This window comes from Stegostoma tigrinum, chromosome 26 (assembly GCF_030684315.1).
Source record: "Stegostoma tigrinum isolate sSteTig4 chromosome 26, sSteTig4.hap1, whole genome shotgun sequence".
Lineage (NCBI taxonomy): Eukaryota > Metazoa > Chordata > Chondrichthyes > Orectolobiformes > Stegostomatidae > Stegostoma > Stegostoma tigrinum.
In genome coordinates, this window is record NC_081379.1 from 11956334 (window position 1) to 11974180 (window position 17847).

The window sequence follows — 17847 nt, forward strand, 5'->3', positions numbered from 1 at the left end:
AGTGTGTTAGGAAATAGCTGCGCACACACACAGAGAATTAGAAGAGGGAAGGGAGGTCCAGTGGCAGATCACAACTGGGGGGCATGTTCAAAGGCACAGACAATTTAAGATCATAATCTTGTTTAATATTTATTAGTTTTGCTTTTCAAAATAAAAGGATGATACACTGTAACAAGAAATGGTAGCAAGAAAAAATCTATAAAGAATCAGCAATGCACGCTTCATTGAAAACTTGTACAATCCACTGTTTGGGCTTGGAAAAGTAGAAACATGAATTACACAAAAGGAAAGATAAAACTTTGAATAAAAATTACGCATCGGAAAAAAATCATCACTCCCCATTCCATTCTAAATTATTTGCAACAATACAATAAATTATACATTGTAATTTACCTGCACTGGGATTCTCTTTGCAATGTCCACAATCAGCTCTACATTAGCATAATTATTGTTGTTGGGTCCTCCAGAGACTGGTACATACTGATCTGCCATTTTGATGTATTCTAAAAGGAACATCATTCCACGTCAATGAGGTATGGTAATTTACAGAATTTAAAATTCCAATGGTTTTGCAATAACATTATTAAACAACCTTGTGTGCGCACAATTCCTAAAGCATACCTGCATTGGCCTTCAGATCTTCAGGAGTAACCATGACCACAAACCTAACTGCTCTTTCATTTCGAAACATTTCATAAGACCATCTGCGGATGGACCGCATACATTTAACAGCTGCAATGCCATTGTTGGCAATCAGAACCTGGTAAAGAATAATGGCACAAATCAATAGGGTGAGGATTATACATAATCGTAACCTCTTCAAAAATGTGTACTGCGTCAGGGAATTATTCTGTTTATAATGCTTGTTATATTATTCTTTTCTGACCATAAGGTGATTCATTTTCATTTTTTGATATGATCTTGTAATATATGGTGCAACACCGGAACATACGGACAATGAAGGACTAAGCATGAAACAGAAGTATGAACAGAAAAAGCTGCAAAATGCAGGCATGAATACTTTTAGATTTTGAAGGAAGCCTAGGGAAACTGAATAATTTATTTGGAAAGGAATTTTTGAAAAGAATACAGTTGGAATTTTCAAAATCATAATCTCATCAGGCCAATCTGATACCAAATTTTAAAAAATTGTTCATTCTGGTCATTTGTTGATACATTAAGGAAGACAAGTTAAAAATTGGGAAATACGAAGAATCTGGGATGTGAAAGGAATATTTTCATGCAATTACGGAATCGAACAACTTACCAAAGAAGGCTATTAAATAGAATAATGTATACTGACTTGAGAGAGAATAGAAACCAAAAACACATGAACAGTACTGAATGAAGCTAATTTATCAAGATGGGACTAGTTTATTGGTCCATATAACTTGTTTCTGTCCCTATGAACTATTGTCTCATTTTCTGCAGGTGCTCTTTTTTACATTTTCATGTACTTTGTTATGTGTAATATGCATTTGTATCGTTGAACATGCAAATAGATTTTTCTCTCATAATCCAGAACCTGGATCATTAGGAGAAAAATATATCCCTTCATATTTTCTGTGGCATTCTAGGCAATCTAATTTTAAGCAGATTCTACAAAAGACCAATCAATTCTGTTTTACAAACCACACACCACATGCTGAATACCTTTTCAATAACCAGGTTCCCACCAAACCGAATGACAAATTCTGCAGGGGAAGCGACGGTGAAGTTTCGATGCAGATTTAGCCGTTGTTCTTCCCTGCCCTTCTTCGTTAGGTGTAAATTTGACATGTTAGATCTGAAACAGAAAAAAAAATCAAAGGCACACTTATTGAAAGCCTCCCACCTTCTTTGTCAGTCCTCCAGTTGTACTCATGGATTGCGTTCAAAAATTCTTATTTCAACAAAGAATTGGTTGTTCTTCACTATGGTAGTAGAATGATGACTGGCCAACCTCAAGAACTCAGAAAAACCAACAAAAAGGTTACCAACCAAACCACAGCATATATTTGAGAAAGATTACTGAATAAAAAGCTTATGACCAAGACCAGCAGTACAGATTTCAAGAGTTCATAATGCTTTGTGACCTTTTTTCCACAATTTAGTTTGTTTTCCATGAAACTAAAAACCTCTGGCATCAGGGATAACAAAAAAGGGTGGTAAAAGATAATATGCACGTAAATTGATCATGACATGAGCCTCAACAATATCCAATATTTTGACAGCTGGAAACAGGGAGAGCGCAGATTTAGATTGCACTAGACACTGACACAAATACAGCAGCACAATTGCTGTCCTCAACACTATACAGTTCAACATATACGCAATTTAACACATACTACTAAACTTTGCACTTTCAATCTGACCTGGATTACACGGGCCCCTATTAAAAGTAAGCACCATTACAAGTATACTCACTCACTTTCATTTTCAATAACTTTATTTTTCATTTACATGGCTCAAATACCAGTTATGAAGTTGATTTTTAGGAAAAAAACATATTCCCTCCTTTGTCAGAAATGAACAATTGGTGATCAACTGGTGTTGAATACTGGGGTGAAAGCTTAACTGCAGTATTCAGACCAAGCAAGGCCAGGAGTTGGCTGGGGTAGAGGTGGTTATGAGGAAAAACCAAATAATGTGATGGGGTGGCAGTGGAGAGGAGAGAATAGGATAATAGGGGAGTAGGGATGGCACTTCTGGGGCCAAAATATTTCTCATTGAAATGGAAGGACTACAATGAGAAGCAGTCCAATTTCTTCACAGTCGGTGGGAAGGGATTTACACTTATGCAGGTGGGTGGGAGGAGGAGGAGAAATACAAGATGTATGTCTCATTTAGGAGAGGCGATAGCATAATGGAATTATCGCTGGCTATTAATTCAGACAGCCAGGTAATGTCCAGCGGAAGAAGGGTCAAATCTGCCACAGCAGATTGTGCAATTTAAATTCATAGAGTCAAAAAGCTATATAGTGTGGAACTTTAGTGCAACTAGTCCAAGTGAGTCAGATTGATAAATTATTCTAGTCCTGCTCAGCCCATACCCCTCTAAATCCTTCCTATTCATATACCCATCCACTTTTATATGTTACAATTATACCGCCTCCACCACTTCCTCTGGCAGCTCATTCTATACACACATCACCCTCTACGTTAAAATGTTGGCCCTTAGGCCCCTTTTAAATCTTTCCACTCTTAACTTAAATCTGTGCTCTCTAATTTTGGACTCCCCTAACCTTGGGAAAAGACCTTAGGTATTCACCTTATCCATGCCCCTCATGATTCTGTAAGGTCACCTCTCAGCGTCCGATGTTCCAGGGAAAATAGCCCCAGCGTATTCAGCTTCTCCCTGTAGCTCACACCCTCCAACCCTGGCAACATCCTTGTAAATCTGTTCTGAACTCTTGCAAGTTTCACAACATCATTCCTATTGCAGGGAGACCAGAATTGCATGCAGTATTCCAAAAGTGGTCTGACCAGTGTCCTGTACAGCCACAATGTGACCTCCCTACTCCTGCACTCAAGGCACTGACCAAAAAAGGCAAACATACCAAATGCCTTCTTCACTCTCCCATCTACCTGTGACTCCACTTGCAATGAACTACGAACTTGCTCTCCAAGGTCTCTTTGCTCAAGAACACTCCTGCGGGCCTTATCATTAAGTACGTAACAGCTGCCCTGATTTTGCCTTTCCAAAATGCAGCATTTATCCAAATTAAACTCCATTTGCCACTCCTCATTCCATTGGCCCATTTCATCAAGATCCTGCTGTGCTCTAAAGTAACCTTCTTTGCTGTCTACTACACCACTAATTTTGGTGTCAAACTACAAATTTGCTAACCATACCTACTGTGTTCACATCTAAATCCATTATACGAATCACAAAAAGCAATGGACCAAACACCGATCCTTATGGCATTCTACTGGTCACGGACCTCTAATCTGAAAAGCACCCTCCACTACCACCCTCTGTCTCCTACCTTCGAGCCAGTTCTGTATCCAAATAGCTAGGTCTCCCAGTATTCCGTGTGATCTAACCTTGCTAACCAGCCTACCATGCAGAACCTTGTCGAATGCCATACTGAAGTCCATATAGATCACATTGGCAACTCTGCCTTCATTACTTCCTCAAAAAACTCAATCAAGTTAAGTGAGATATGATTTCCCATGCACAAAACCATGATGACAATCCCTAATCATTTCTTGTTTTTCCAAATACATATAAATCCTGTTCCTCAGGATCCCCTCCAACATCGTCAGGGAGGTGATAGCCCCCTGGGACTATCGCTGGACTGTTAATCCAGAGAACTAGGTAACATTCTGGGCACCCAGGTGATGGAATTTGAATTCAATAAAATATTTGGAATTAAGAATCAAATTGTGGCCATGAATCCACTGTTGATTGTCGGAAAAGCCAACCTGGTTCACTAATGTCCCTTAGGGAAGGAAACTGCCATCCTTACCTGGTCTGGCCTACACGTGACTCCAGACCCACAGCAATGTAGTTGACTCTGAACTGCCCTCTAGGCAATTAGGGATGGGCACTAAATGATGCCTAGCCAGTAATGCCCTCATCCCATGAATAAATAAAAGAATAAAGGAATTTGCCCACCACCGATGCCAGGCTCACGGCTCTGTGGTTCCTTGGCTTTTCCTTATCACCTTTTTTAAATAGTGGTACCATGTTAGCAAACCTCCAGTCTTCTGGCATCTCACCTGCAGCTATCAATGATACAAATATCTGAGCAAGGGGCCCAGCAATCACTTCCCTAGCTTCCCACAAAGTTCTAGGGTACACCTGAACAGGTGCCAGGGATTTGACCACCTTTATGCATTTTAAGACGCCCAGTACCTCTCCTCTGTAACATGGACACTTCAAGATGTCGCTATTTATTTCCCCAAGTTCTCTAGCTTCCATATCCTCCTGCACATTAAACGCTGATGCAAAATATTCAATAAAAATCTGGAGTTCAGAATCAAATGATCATCATGAATCCATTTTCGATTGTTGGAAAACCTCACCTGGTTCATTACTGTCCTTTACAGAAGGAAATTGCCATCTTTATTTGTCTGGCCTACATGAGATTCCAGACCCACAGCAATGTGGTTAATGCTTAATCTGCTCTCTGAGCAGTTAGAGATGGGCAATAATTGCTGGCCTAGCTGGCAATGCCCTCATCCCATGAATGAATTTAAATTTTAGATCAGTGGGTGAATAAAGACAGTGGTTCAGGGCAGCTTTTCATCTTATTTGGGTTTGCAGAGTCATGTGTGGATGAACGATTTGGGAAAAATGACCCAGTTCCAAGCAGAGTTGCCAGGGAGGGGTCTGTGCTTAGAGTTTCCTTTCAACAAGACAAGGGAAAAGAGAGAAGGCATTGGAAAAGGCCAAATTGCAGGTCAACTGGCCTGGTGCAGGTGGTAGGGGTGACCTTGTTGCTTCTCAGCCTGGATAGGGGCCAAGGCAAGGAGATCAGAGTGAATTCTGAGAGTGTGGGAAAATTTGGAAGGAACCAGAATGGTGGAAGAAAAAACATTACAAGCCCAGTTACCCCAATAGGTGTGTTCATTATCAATTTCAGTGTGATAAAGTTTATGAGATTTTATCCTACAATTCTGTAGCTGCATTGAAGCCTGGCTTGAAATCAATATTCACACAACAACTTCAGCATCTAGTATCATATTCCATCTCAAACTGTCAATAGTTTCATGTCAACTATTCCCTTTCTCCGTGTTTGTTCAAGGACAGGAAAACTGATTGTGGAAATGGCTGAAACTGCCACATATTCCACTGCAGTTCAACTCTTGTGGACTGGAGCTAACACTCCATGGATGCACAACAAAGGTCTCCCTCAGAGGCATATGAATGACTTCAGTCAGTCCCACACAAACAGTGCAAATGTGATAGAAAAACTAATGTTTTTATAGTGGGGCAAAAGGGAGAAACTTAAGCTCCACAGAGGCTCGATGTTTACCAAGCAAGGGGAAATATTAAATATGGTGAGCAAATGTCTGTTCAAAAATCTGAACTTTAAAGCAAATCTTGAAAGAAGAGTGTGAGGAAGAGAATACCAGAGAATAGGAATTAGATGATTCAAGGCACAGATAACAAAAGTGGGACATTGAGTTCAAACATATTCAAGCCAATGAGTCAGAGAAACAATATTTTTGGGTATTGCAGGGTGGGAGGAGAAAGCAAAAGATAAAACAACAAAAAACAACATAATTGGAAATACTGAAAGACTTACTAGCATAGGTCTGCAAGGAAAAGGGTGGTTGGGGAACAGACTTTGGTGCAGGAGAAGATACAAGCAGTAAAACTTTGAGCTGTGATTTACAGTATGTTCAGGTTGGTAGCCTGATGAGCAGAATAGTTGACATGGAGGTGACAGTGAAAGACATGAATGAGATGGGTTGCGGCAGGGATGGCAACAGGAGGACTCACAGCAATGGTGGCCAGCGATTCAAAGGCACCTAACAGTTCCACAACTTCACTTTTTCTTTTCACCTGCAGCAGTGAGTCACACCAGCATCTCACTGGGCAATACTCACCCAAGGCATCTTGCAGCACTCCAGATGACAGCTTGCAGTACCCTAACACTATGAAGGGAAGCAAATGACAGCTACAAATAGAGTCAAACATCCTTATCACAAAATGCAGCTTCAGAGTAGGTGAGTATACTGAAAGGATGTATCACTGAGAGCAATCACAAGTGTATACTCATAGAATCCCTATGATGTGGAAGCAGGCCATTCATCCCACTGAGCCCAAACAAACCCTGCAAAGAACATCCCACCCAGGCCCACCCATCCCTGTTACCTGCATTTTCCACAGCTAATCCATCTGGCCTGCACATCCCCGGACATTACAGGCAATTTATTGTGGTCAATCCACCTAATCTGCACATCTTTGGACTCTGGGAGGAAACCAGAACACCCCCAAGAAAACCAATGTAGACACAGCAAGAATGTGCAAACTCAACACAAACAATCACTCAAGGGTATCTGGGTCCTTGAGGCAACAGTGTTAACCACTGAGCTGCCATGCCACCCTAAAACATCTATAATAATTTTAGTGTAAAACAGTGAAAGTTTATTTAGTTTTAAAGTAATTGTTTTTGTACCTTTACAAAGATATACTTTCTAGTTATGTAAGTGTTGCTATTACTAAATTTCACCAATTTAGCCCTTTAGCCCCCACTGATCTTCTGCTTGCCCAGCATCCTTAATTGGACAAGTGCACAGGTCCTTGGCACAATTAACAATTAAATGGGCAGCTTGTAAAAAATTTGTTGGAAAAACTCAGCAGATCTGGCATCATCTATGGAGAGAAAGCAGAGTTAACATTGTGGGTCCAGTCATACTTTTTCAGAACAGGACTCTGATTTTGTTTTTGATTTCCAGCATCTGCAGTTCTTTTGGTGTATTGTAAAAAAATTGCGTTGCGTTGGGTGTGAAGCCAGAACCTGATTTTGGGGTCCAGATTCCAAAATGTGGGGAAAGATGTTCTCTATCGGGTGAAACAGAAATCTAAGTGTGAGATTCTAGCTAAAACTACTTCAAGTGAAGGTGGAAGGGACGAAGGTTGGCATGGGAGTTTATTCTCTTCCTGCTGGTAAACTTGTTGGAATTTGAATCTTGGATTTTTCCAGGATCTTAATATTCAGCAACTCTCTTACAACATCACCATTCTTTAAGAGAAGACGACTGTACAGATATGCCCTTTTGCAAATGAACAAAATTGTGCCTCTTGAATTGATAGCTTAAAAAAATTATTTCTTTAATGGACAAGAATAATTTTGTACCAGAGAAAGGGCACAAACCTCCTTATGTTTCAACCTGTTCTATCATTATATCAACCTTGGAAAACCAAACATGTTGATTTTGGCTTACTGATTAATGTCTAGCAGTGCCCTTGTGCTAAAAGACAAAACAATTAAAAGGTTACAAAATCACCAGCACCACTTTTAGCTAAAATAGAAACTTAGGCTTGAATCTTACAACTTTGTGGCTAAATGTGAATTGCAATAAGTTTTCTGGAGGGTTTGTCACTGCATGCCCCAGTGAGTTTTCATGTTGCATTTTACCAAACTCACCACATTAATTACCTACCACATTCCTAAGACATCTCTCGTGTCCAATTTATACACCAATTTACCACGTGACTTTCCCAGAACAACTTGCCACTCAATAGATATCTCAGAATTCATCGGCATCCCTTGCACTTTAAAAGCCCCTTGGGCACCCTACAAGCACAGTCCATCTGGAGCAATGCTAAACAGTTGCTGACATTTGCCCCAGAAATGGAAAACTGGATGATATCAGCACCGTGTTTTGTGTGGAGGTGCTGCTGGACAGGGTAGTGCAGGCAAGGGACTATGTCCTTCCCCAGGACCAGCAGCAGAGGCTACAACAGCAGACTCATGCCAGCCTGAACTGAAGGCGCCACCTGGATTGAAGTAGTCTCAGCTGTCTGAATTGTAGTAAGAAAGTCAATATCCTTCTCCAGTCTGTCAGGGTAAATGGACCATCCTCTCTCCAATGCTTCACACTCACTCGCTCTCTGTTACAATACCCACCTCCAACATTACTAGTGATAATGGGAACTGCAGATGCTGGAGAATCCAAGATAATGAAATGTGAGGCTGGATGAACACAACAGGCCCAGCAGCATCTCAGGAGCACAAAAGCTGATGTTTCGGGCCTAGACCCTTCATCAGAGAGGGTGATGAAGGGTCTAGGCCCGAAACGTCAGCTTTTGTGCTCCTGAGATGCTGATGGGCCTGCTGTGTTCATCCAGCCTCACATTTCATTATCTTATCCAACATTACTACTCTCACTACTGCTGACATCATCTTCTCCACTCGGTCTCAGTCACCTCAAACTCTGATATCATTAAGCCTGCAGGCCCACTGTACCGCCCACTCACACCAACAGTAATAGCTGTGTTATCCTGATTCAGACTGCCCTAGCGAGGCCTGGACTGGCACTGAAGGCTGCACTTGACTTACTCTGTTGACAACCTCTGTGTGAAGGCCACTTCCCCCAGACCCTTCACTTATCTTGACTGAGGTTTGCTGATAACTATGGCAAGCTTCCTGGCTTTGTGTCTGCAGTAAAAAGTAGGAACTGCAGATGCAGGAGAATCTGAGATAACAAGGTGTAGAGCTGGATGAGCACAGCAGGCCAAGCAGCATCAGAGGAGCAGGAAGGCTGACGTTTCGGGCCTAGATCCTTCTTCAGAAATGAAAATATTTCCGAAGAAGTGTCTAGGCCTGAAACATCAGCCTTCCTGCTCCTCTGATGATGCTTGGCCTGCTGTGTTCATCCAGCTCTACACCTTGTTATCATTAGTAATATGAGGCTGGCAGCTCTGGCTGAGGGGATTAAAGAACAAGAAATGAGAGACAAGGCACATCAAGGCTGGGATGCTGTAAGCATCTGGGTAGGCTCAAAGTGAGTGATGACAGCAAGTGAACAGGCCACAGATGCAGCAGAATCAGTCCGTGAGCTGGGTGCAGTGTCCTTGCTGCAGCATTATAATGATATGTGCCAGTGCAGCCTAAGGTGCAGCTTTGACGTGCATAAGCATCTTTTAACTAGAAAGGATATGCTCCCTGAGGGCTCTTGGAAACTGGCACATGTTGGATGCTAACGTCCATGGATATGGGGCCAGCGTGGCCGATGCTCATAGAACAATGTTGGGGCCTAGGGTCCAACATCCAAATTGTCCGGAATAAACAGCGAGGTGATTCTGCCAAATAATTGCTCTGGTTTCTTCGTCGAGTTTTGCCAACGTTGAACCTGTTTGGCGAGTTTGTTAAGATGGGAGGCTGAATATTCATGAGGTGAACTGGGTTATTGTTTTGGCATTTATCAAACATAATCACCTCAACTGACATCTTGCTGCTGTTAAGTAAGAATCTTATCATAATGCTTGTGAGAAATTTAACAAATTGATCCTTATATCAAGATGGGCCATGCACAGTTGTCACTCCATTCTGCTACACTCCTCACCATTTTGCTTAGACCCCTGTGACAGTCACTTATAACACAGAAGGAAGCCATTATCTCAGTCAAGTCCTTGTCACCTCCCTGTAGAGTAAACCAGGCACATTGCCCTGCTCCATCCTTTAGCCTTATCTTTCTTTTTGAATGTCCATGAGAATTAGAATTAGCTTTACTATCACATGTACTCCCACGAGCACAGTAAAAAGTTTACAGGCCACCACTTACAGCGCGATTTAAGGGTCGAAGGTACCTAATTACAGATTTTTATGCACAAATTCTTAGGGAAAAAATTGGTAAAATAATGAAATAAAATGCCCAGCAATAAATTAGAAAAATATAAGTTCAGAATAACAGTCTTTCCAAGCTTAATCTTGAGGCCAAGAGTTGGGTCTCCAAAAGGGCTGGGAATCCGAGTCCGCGCTGAGGCCGGGAGTTCATATGCAACTTGAGGTCCAAAGTTTGAGTCAATGCTGAGATCGGGAACCTATGTCCACCCTGAGGCCAGGAGTCCACGCTGGCTTTCACTCTGGACATCAATGTCACCCAAGGACGGGAGGTAAAAAGAAAAAGAAAACAATACTCGAAAATAGAGAAAGAAGGAAAAGAAATTGGCAAAGCGGTCAAGCTCTGGCTCAGGAGTCCTACTCCTCTGCCGTCTTGGAAGCCACTTCAACTTCCTTTTAAAATGATGGATCACCGCTACTTGCACCACCATCTCCAGAAAATGTTCCAAATTATTACTAAGCAATCTGAAAAAATGTCCTTCCTTGTTATCCCCCTGTATTTCTTTCCCAAAACCTTGTATTTGTGACTGTTAACCCTTCCAGCATCACCTAATGGGGGCAGTTTTTCTCATTAAAATTTAACCAAATTTATTAAAATCTGGTATACTTCTATCAATACTTCTATCAATGCTCCCCCAACAGTCACTGCAATTTAAAACAATTAAGTTTGAATTACTTCTAATCAACCTGTTCAGACATATTATGACAGATCTCCAGGGCAGGCAGGACTTAAACCCAGACATTCAGGTCCAAAGGCAAGGACGCTATCACTGCACCACAAACAGCTCTAAACAATGTGAAGTGTTTCATGTCATTTTCAAACCAGGCACTGTATAAATACAATTCTTCCCCTCTTTGGACGACACTCATGTTTATAGACTAGGTGCAATTTCAGTTTGAGCGGCATTGGTGAGGGATCTCAATACTATTAAGCTGTTGGAGGAACTGAAGTAACAGAACAGCAAAAAAAATCCATTGTTAACACTTATGATCACTGTCAGTGACTTCTGCTGAAAGATTTATTAAGAACAATCTGGTTTCAGTCATGTTGGTTCTCAAAGTCAGTTATTCTGCCAACACTAACTTTCTGAGCTGATGTATGACAAGCATATATGAGCAAGGTGCCAACTTTGGTAAAGCTGTATCTGAGTGTAAAGGCACAACAGTCAGTACAAACAAAATAAAACTTCATTCACCTCAAACCGGATGACAGCTTTTGGGAAAATGTTATCATGATGTAAAAATTGACCCTAAAGTATATTTTAGAAAAAATACCTTCCAACATGCATGTAAGGCTAATACAATATATATACATTATAAATGGAAGAGAGAATCACGTAAAAGAATTGTTTAAAACAAAGTTCGCTTGTAAGAAACAGCACCCTAATAGGCAATCTAGATCTTACTCAAATCACACATTATTTTGCATAACTTCTAAACCAAAGCCATTTTCATATTTGCAGATGGAAATTCCATATTCATCATTAGGATACTGAATCTCTATCATTTTAACCAGAGTAAGATGTGACTAGCTAAGACACTTTTCTGTCTGACACTACCATATTGTAGAGGTTCACAAACTCTCAGCTATTAGTAAACATTTGCCGTACTGACATACTTTCAGAGATGTCCTTACCTATTTTTCAAAAAATGCTATCAGTCCTTCAAATGATAAACATTCAATTATTGCAGAAAACATTTTTTACTCATATAAACTAATAGAAATAAACATCCCATTGGGCCCACACTGCATACAAGTATGTAAATTGATTGACAATTATCAGATAACTTCAGAGCTTTCCTCAATTCTGGCAATATTAATTTGGTAACCTCTACCTTCAAGTATAGAAAGATATTTTGCATCTGGAGGAATGGGTCTTAAAACGTGGAAAAGGTGGAGAAAGGATCACCCCTTACAGCTACAAGTAACTCCTTCCATTGTGAATTCAAAAGAATAGAAGTATATGAGTTCCCTCCCAAATCGTGCAGCATTCTACATTAGACATGAACTTTTTTTTAAACATTGATATCCTGGAGGTCCCAGACACAACAACATCTCCTGATGGCAACTAGGGCTGAGCAAAAACTACAATTTTAACATAATGCCACCCATCTCCCACGATAAAAAGAACCTCCTCCAGCTGGTATTACAAGAGAATTCTTAGTGGCCTCAACTGAGTATAAATCTCCAGCTTGCATTCTTGCATAGGATAGTGTGAAGGGAAATGCTATCAGAGACATTTTTTAAAAGCCATACATTTAAAAGTTAAACCAGATTAGATCACTCTAGATCACTTCCTTACCTGGTTGCTCCTGAGGATGCTGAGTCAGGAATTCTTTCTGAGGTGTGCATTCATAGGCAATGGCATCTCACTACAAGGTCCTTTTAATAAGTGATAAGCTATTCAGTTATAGAGGCCCTCACGGCTAAATTCTGAGGTAACTCCATGCTTAGCTGTATGTCCACGCAATAACATTAGAGATAAGGCAAAAGAAAGAGCATGAGTTTATTTAGCACATTTTGTGACATCAGAATGTCCTGACAGGCTAATGAGTCAATTTTTCTTGAAGTGTACTGTGATTATTGCTGTAACATAAGGAAACAGACTAGCTACACCGTACACAACAATGTGCCACAACAGCAACAGGATAGTTCTATTATTGACAGTCTTTCTAGCTCTAACAATTTACAGATCAATTCAAAACCATACGTATCTTGTTCCACTTTTAGACTTCAACTTCGTTAGCATCCAACAGACATTATTCAAATAAATTAACATGAATATACCTAGCAAACAGATGTACTCATGGAGGATTTAGTTTGAAATAAAGACAAAGTAGAGTCACGTGAAGCAGTGTTTACAACATTTTAAACTGGCAACTATCCAGCTTGGGCCATAAGAATCGTTTAACTCAGAAACGTAACTAGTTTGCATGGAAAGTAGGCAAGAATGATCATTCTTATATGTTAACAAATAACTCACTCACCTCCTCAGGTGCTGAAACAATGAAGCAGATGGATTGCTTTTCCCCGTCATGGAAGAATTCAAGCTTACATTTTTGTTCTCGGTAAACTACAAAGCTTTATTCATTTCCAGCCCCCTAACAACAAGTCCAAAGGGCACTCACAGCAGAATAACATACTGACTTTTAACTTCCCACTCTCCTGCGTACAAATTCTTTCATAACTTCAGCAGACATAACATCTGCAACTTGCGCAAGTTACATACATTCTCTGGTATCCAAACTCACTCAGGAAGAGGCGGGTTACATACACAGGACTTAACTCTTGCTGATTGAAGCAATTTCCTTCAACTTCGCTCTACTAAGTTATCTTGAATCCCAACAATTCGAACAGCCCCTTACTACTGCAGGAAAGGAACTTTTAAAAAGAGAAACAAAGTTTGAGCCAACTGCAGTAACTTGAACCCTTCCTACTAATGCCTAATTTAACTTTGTGTGCAGCAGTTATCGGTTAAATACAGGCAAGATAATGAAAAAAACAAGGACACAGCTATACTTCAAGACTGGCCCTGTGTTCAAAGGGAAATTTCTGCTCTAACAAACATGAAATTATTGTTTAAAAGAAATGATCAGAAGAACACAAAAATGAAAGACACATATATTTGCACTTTTATAACAACAGGATGTCCCTAAATACATTTGAAGTGTGGTTACTGTTGCAATGGAGAAAATGTAGAAAATTTATGTTGTTACGTGTACGAAAATGTATAACCATCCTAACTCTCTTATTTAAAAAATCAAAAGTTCATTGGGTTTACAGGAAAAAAAACAGTTTTTCAGCACGAGAATGAACTATTCAGAGATCTTATTACTTTGGTGAACCAGCACAGCCATGATGAGCTGAATAGCCTCATGCTGTGATGCCCAGTCCTGACAATTTCCACCATTTCTCTTTTTAGAGAAAAACAGTATATTCTTGCTGGTGGTTCAGTAAAGTACCACCTGTTAAGACATTTAAACCAGAAGAACCCCAGGTTTCATTTTTTTTCTAGAGTGCTCTGGAAATACAGAATTGGTCTCACCATCCCTAGGTTGAAAAAATGCAATCAAGCTGCTTAGAAGCCCGTGCTGGAACATATTTTTTGTTAGTGCATCAAGTTTGAAAAGTAGATCCCTTACAATGACAAGTCTAATAACAAGTCGAGATTTGTAGACAAATAATGGAAACTTCCATGATATACTGAAAGGTTTTGTTACCCATTGAACTGCATTTGGTATAGGCATAATTTGCAGCTAAGCAGAAGGGAAGAATACAATGCTACTTGAGTGACTCGCCCAGGGCATGGTTCAAGGTGAAAAATACATTTCCTCGTTCTGTGTAAGTAATAAGTGACGTGTCATTTGAATGACATAAAACAAAAACCACATCTCTGGTAGCCAGGTTCATATACTAATGCCAGTTTTTTAACCTGTTATGCTTGGTAGAAATATTTAAAGAGGAAGATAGTTTCCTAAAATGCTTCAAAATCCTAAGTGATAGACAGGTATGTACATAATTTGTTAAATGAATTTAATGGATTAAACTACTCATAAAGTGCAGCCGGTAAAGCAGACACTTTGCTAAAGTGAAACACCAATGCATTCTATTCCTTCTTTTAGTTATTTCAATCAACCTGTTCAGACATGCTGTGACACACCTCCAGGGCAGGTGGGACTTAAACCTGGATAGTCAAACCATAAGACATAGGAACTGAAGCAGGCCATTCAGGCCATTGAGTCTGTTCTGCCATTAAATGAGACCATTGCCAATCTGACAGACCTCAACTCCACTTTCATGTCTTTTCCCCAGAACCTTGACTTCCCTTATTAGCTAAAAATCTGCCTTTCTTCGCCTTGAATATACTTAATGATCCAGCCTTGGCAGCCGTCTGCAGTAAAGAACTTGACAAATTCACCACTCCACTAGAGAAGAAACTTGTCTTCATTTATCTTAAAACAGCAACCCCTTATACTGAGATTTCAGCCTCTGATCCGAGACTCTCCCAAAAAGGAAGCAACCTTTCTGTATCTACCTTATCAAGTCCTCTAAGAATCTTAGATGTCCTAGTTAGGTTACCACTCATTTTACTAAGCTCCAATAACTACCATTCCAATGTACTTAACCTTTCCTCATAAGACAGTCCCCTCCATACCTGGTTTCATCTTAGTGAATCATCTCTGCACTTCCTTCAATGTTAGCATATCTTTTCATAAATAAACGGCCCAAAACTGCTCACAGTATTCCACTGTGGTCTGATTAGTACTTTGTATAGTTTTAGCATGATGTAGGAACACTACGAGAAGAGCCATAAAATTTTAATCAACTTGTCCAGATATGTGACATCCCTCAGGGGCAAGGTGGATTTGAACATAGACCTTCTGGCCCAGAGGGAGGGACATTGCCGTTGCATCATAAGACCCCCCATTCTGTCCTTTGTACTATATCATTAAATTACTTCAGGCTACATTAAATTTTGATTTAAAAAGGTCTTCAAGAATCCAAAGTAATAGTTACCCACAGCTGGCAAAAATTAGAGTAGATCATTGGTTTATTAACCCTGCAAACTAGTTTTTATTTCAAGAATCCAAATTGTGCCATTGGTCATAATGGGATTTGAAACATTGTCCCCAGAACTTCAGGTTGAGATTATCAATTACCAGCAAAATTACTATTATGCCACCACTAATTCAATAAAATCTGGAATTCAAAGCTACACTAATGGTGACCTTGTAAATCATTGTCAATAGTCATAAAAATCTGTCTGGTTTACTAATGTCTCAGGGAAGGCAATCTGCTGTCCTTGCCGTATCTAGCCTACATGTTACTCCAGCCATCAATACGGTAGACTTTTAATTAGCTCTCGAGGCTATTTCAGAAGGTCACTAGGGATGGGCAAGAAATAATGACTGGCCAGTAACACCTACATCTCACACAATAATAAAATATTCTTGATTTTGAATAACAGAGAGGTTCAGGATCTCTCAGTCCTTATATTTAAACTTTGTTATGAGCTGATCTTTTAGTTTTAATTAAGTTCCTTCATCATCTTCTAATTTGATAAATGATTGTCACAGTTTAACTCGTTTGAACTATTTCAGTTGATCAGATAAATAAAATTTCAAGCTCTAGATTGAATTTAAACTTTTATGGAGTGTCCAGACGCACTTTGAACAGTCAATTATGCGGAAATTACTTTGACACTGGAAATTAACTGTTCATTGAGTATATAGCCTAGAAAACAGAGGAAAGCTAACCTCATTATTCTGACAGTAAATACTTTCTGTGATATTGGTACACCTGTAGAGAAATGGAAATCAACATGTATAACTTTAGTACTACTGCAGGCTATTATATACATACTGTAACTGAGAGATCTCCTTGTCTGGAGAGTCATATGCTGAAAAGTCAATCATGATTTTTAATTAATGTTGTGCTCTTAAAATCCTTTGCGTGATTGATCAATATGTTGTCCACCTTGCTAACAACTTTTGAACTTGGACTTATGTTGTAGTAAGGACTGATTTAATCCAAAATCATTATTTGGGATTTAGGCTAAGAATTTGGCCAGCAGTTTATCTGAAGACTTATTGAGGCATTTGGGTCTAATACTCAGTCTTGCTTGTAGTCAGAACTGAACTAAATGATCCTGGAGGGTCTAATCATTTCTCAGTTTGTGGAATATTTGAGGATTTTTGCTACCTAAGCGAAATAAAGATGACAATTATAAAAGTTGATAATGAACATCAGGGTCAGAACACTGTGGCTGAGCGCTCATGGGGTTATCTCTTAAAACTCTCAATCAAGCTGGTTTGAATTTGACATAATTGTACTGCAATTTGGGTTGAGACTCTGACAGAAATCTGACAGTGTTGGCCTTTTCTTCACATGAAAGTTACATAAACAGCCATTCTCCAGTGATCCCCTAACTGCTGCCTTTGCCCTCAGCTACCCCACCTAAACATTGTCTTATTAACATGCATATTACACAAGACTCTCAATTCCACATCTCTGGGCTTTGAAAATCAACTTAAGAAATTCCACAAAAACTATGTTGCCCATACGAGGCCTCTCACAATTCACCCTGAGCTGACCCTGTACTGGGAAGGGAATGGTGAGCATGGATGGAACAAAACATTGGCCTTTACAGTAAGTCTTCATTTAAAATTGTAGTTGTATTTACAATCGTAAACAATTGTTACTGAATCGTGTTTTCCAATAGAAATCATTAAAACTGGAGTTCAATTCCATCAGTCATTTCTTCCTCAGAAGAAAACTATGTACAGGTTGAAATGCTGAACTGTACATATGTAATACTGCCTATTTCTAACTGAAATAACTTGCAAAATAGAATAAACCAAAAGATAATTTGGAAGAAGATGGCAAGGCTGCAGAATGTACTCTAAGTGGGGGACTTCAACATCCAACACCAAAAGTGGCTCGGCATGATTGAGGTGGTTGGTAAGATATAGCTGTCAGATTGACAGGTGTCGAGGGAACCAGCAAGAGAGAAGAACGTATTTGACTTCATAAAAAAACCGAAAGAACTGAGGCTGATGTAAA

General features: G+C 39.8%; 1 protein-coding gene across 5 annotated transcripts in view; it reads right to left on the reverse strand.

Moving 5' to 3' along the window:
- Positions 1-13525, reverse strand: part of acacb (acetyl-CoA carboxylase beta) — a 117397-nt gene extending 103872 nt beyond the window's left edge. For 4 of the 5 annotated variants that reach the window (XR_009447257.1, XM_048555998.2, XM_048556000.2 and 1 more), the window contains exons 1-4: positions 13272-13525; positions 1654-1786; positions 622-760; positions 394-503 (exon numbers count right to left, since the gene is read on the reverse strand). Coding sequence is in view for 4 of the 5 variants with exons in the window: in XM_048555998.2 (XP_048411955.1) it covers positions 394-503; positions 622-760; positions 1654-1786; positions 13272-13321 (432 nt within the window). In the remaining variant the exon portion in view is untranslated. Of the gene's footprint in view, positions 1-393; positions 504-621; positions 761-1653; positions 1787-12586; positions 12739-13071; positions 13116-13271 lie in introns of those variants that run through there. The other variant, XM_048555999.2, reaches the window with a different exon arrangement.
- Between the last annotated feature and the right edge of the window lie 4322 nt (positions 13526-17847).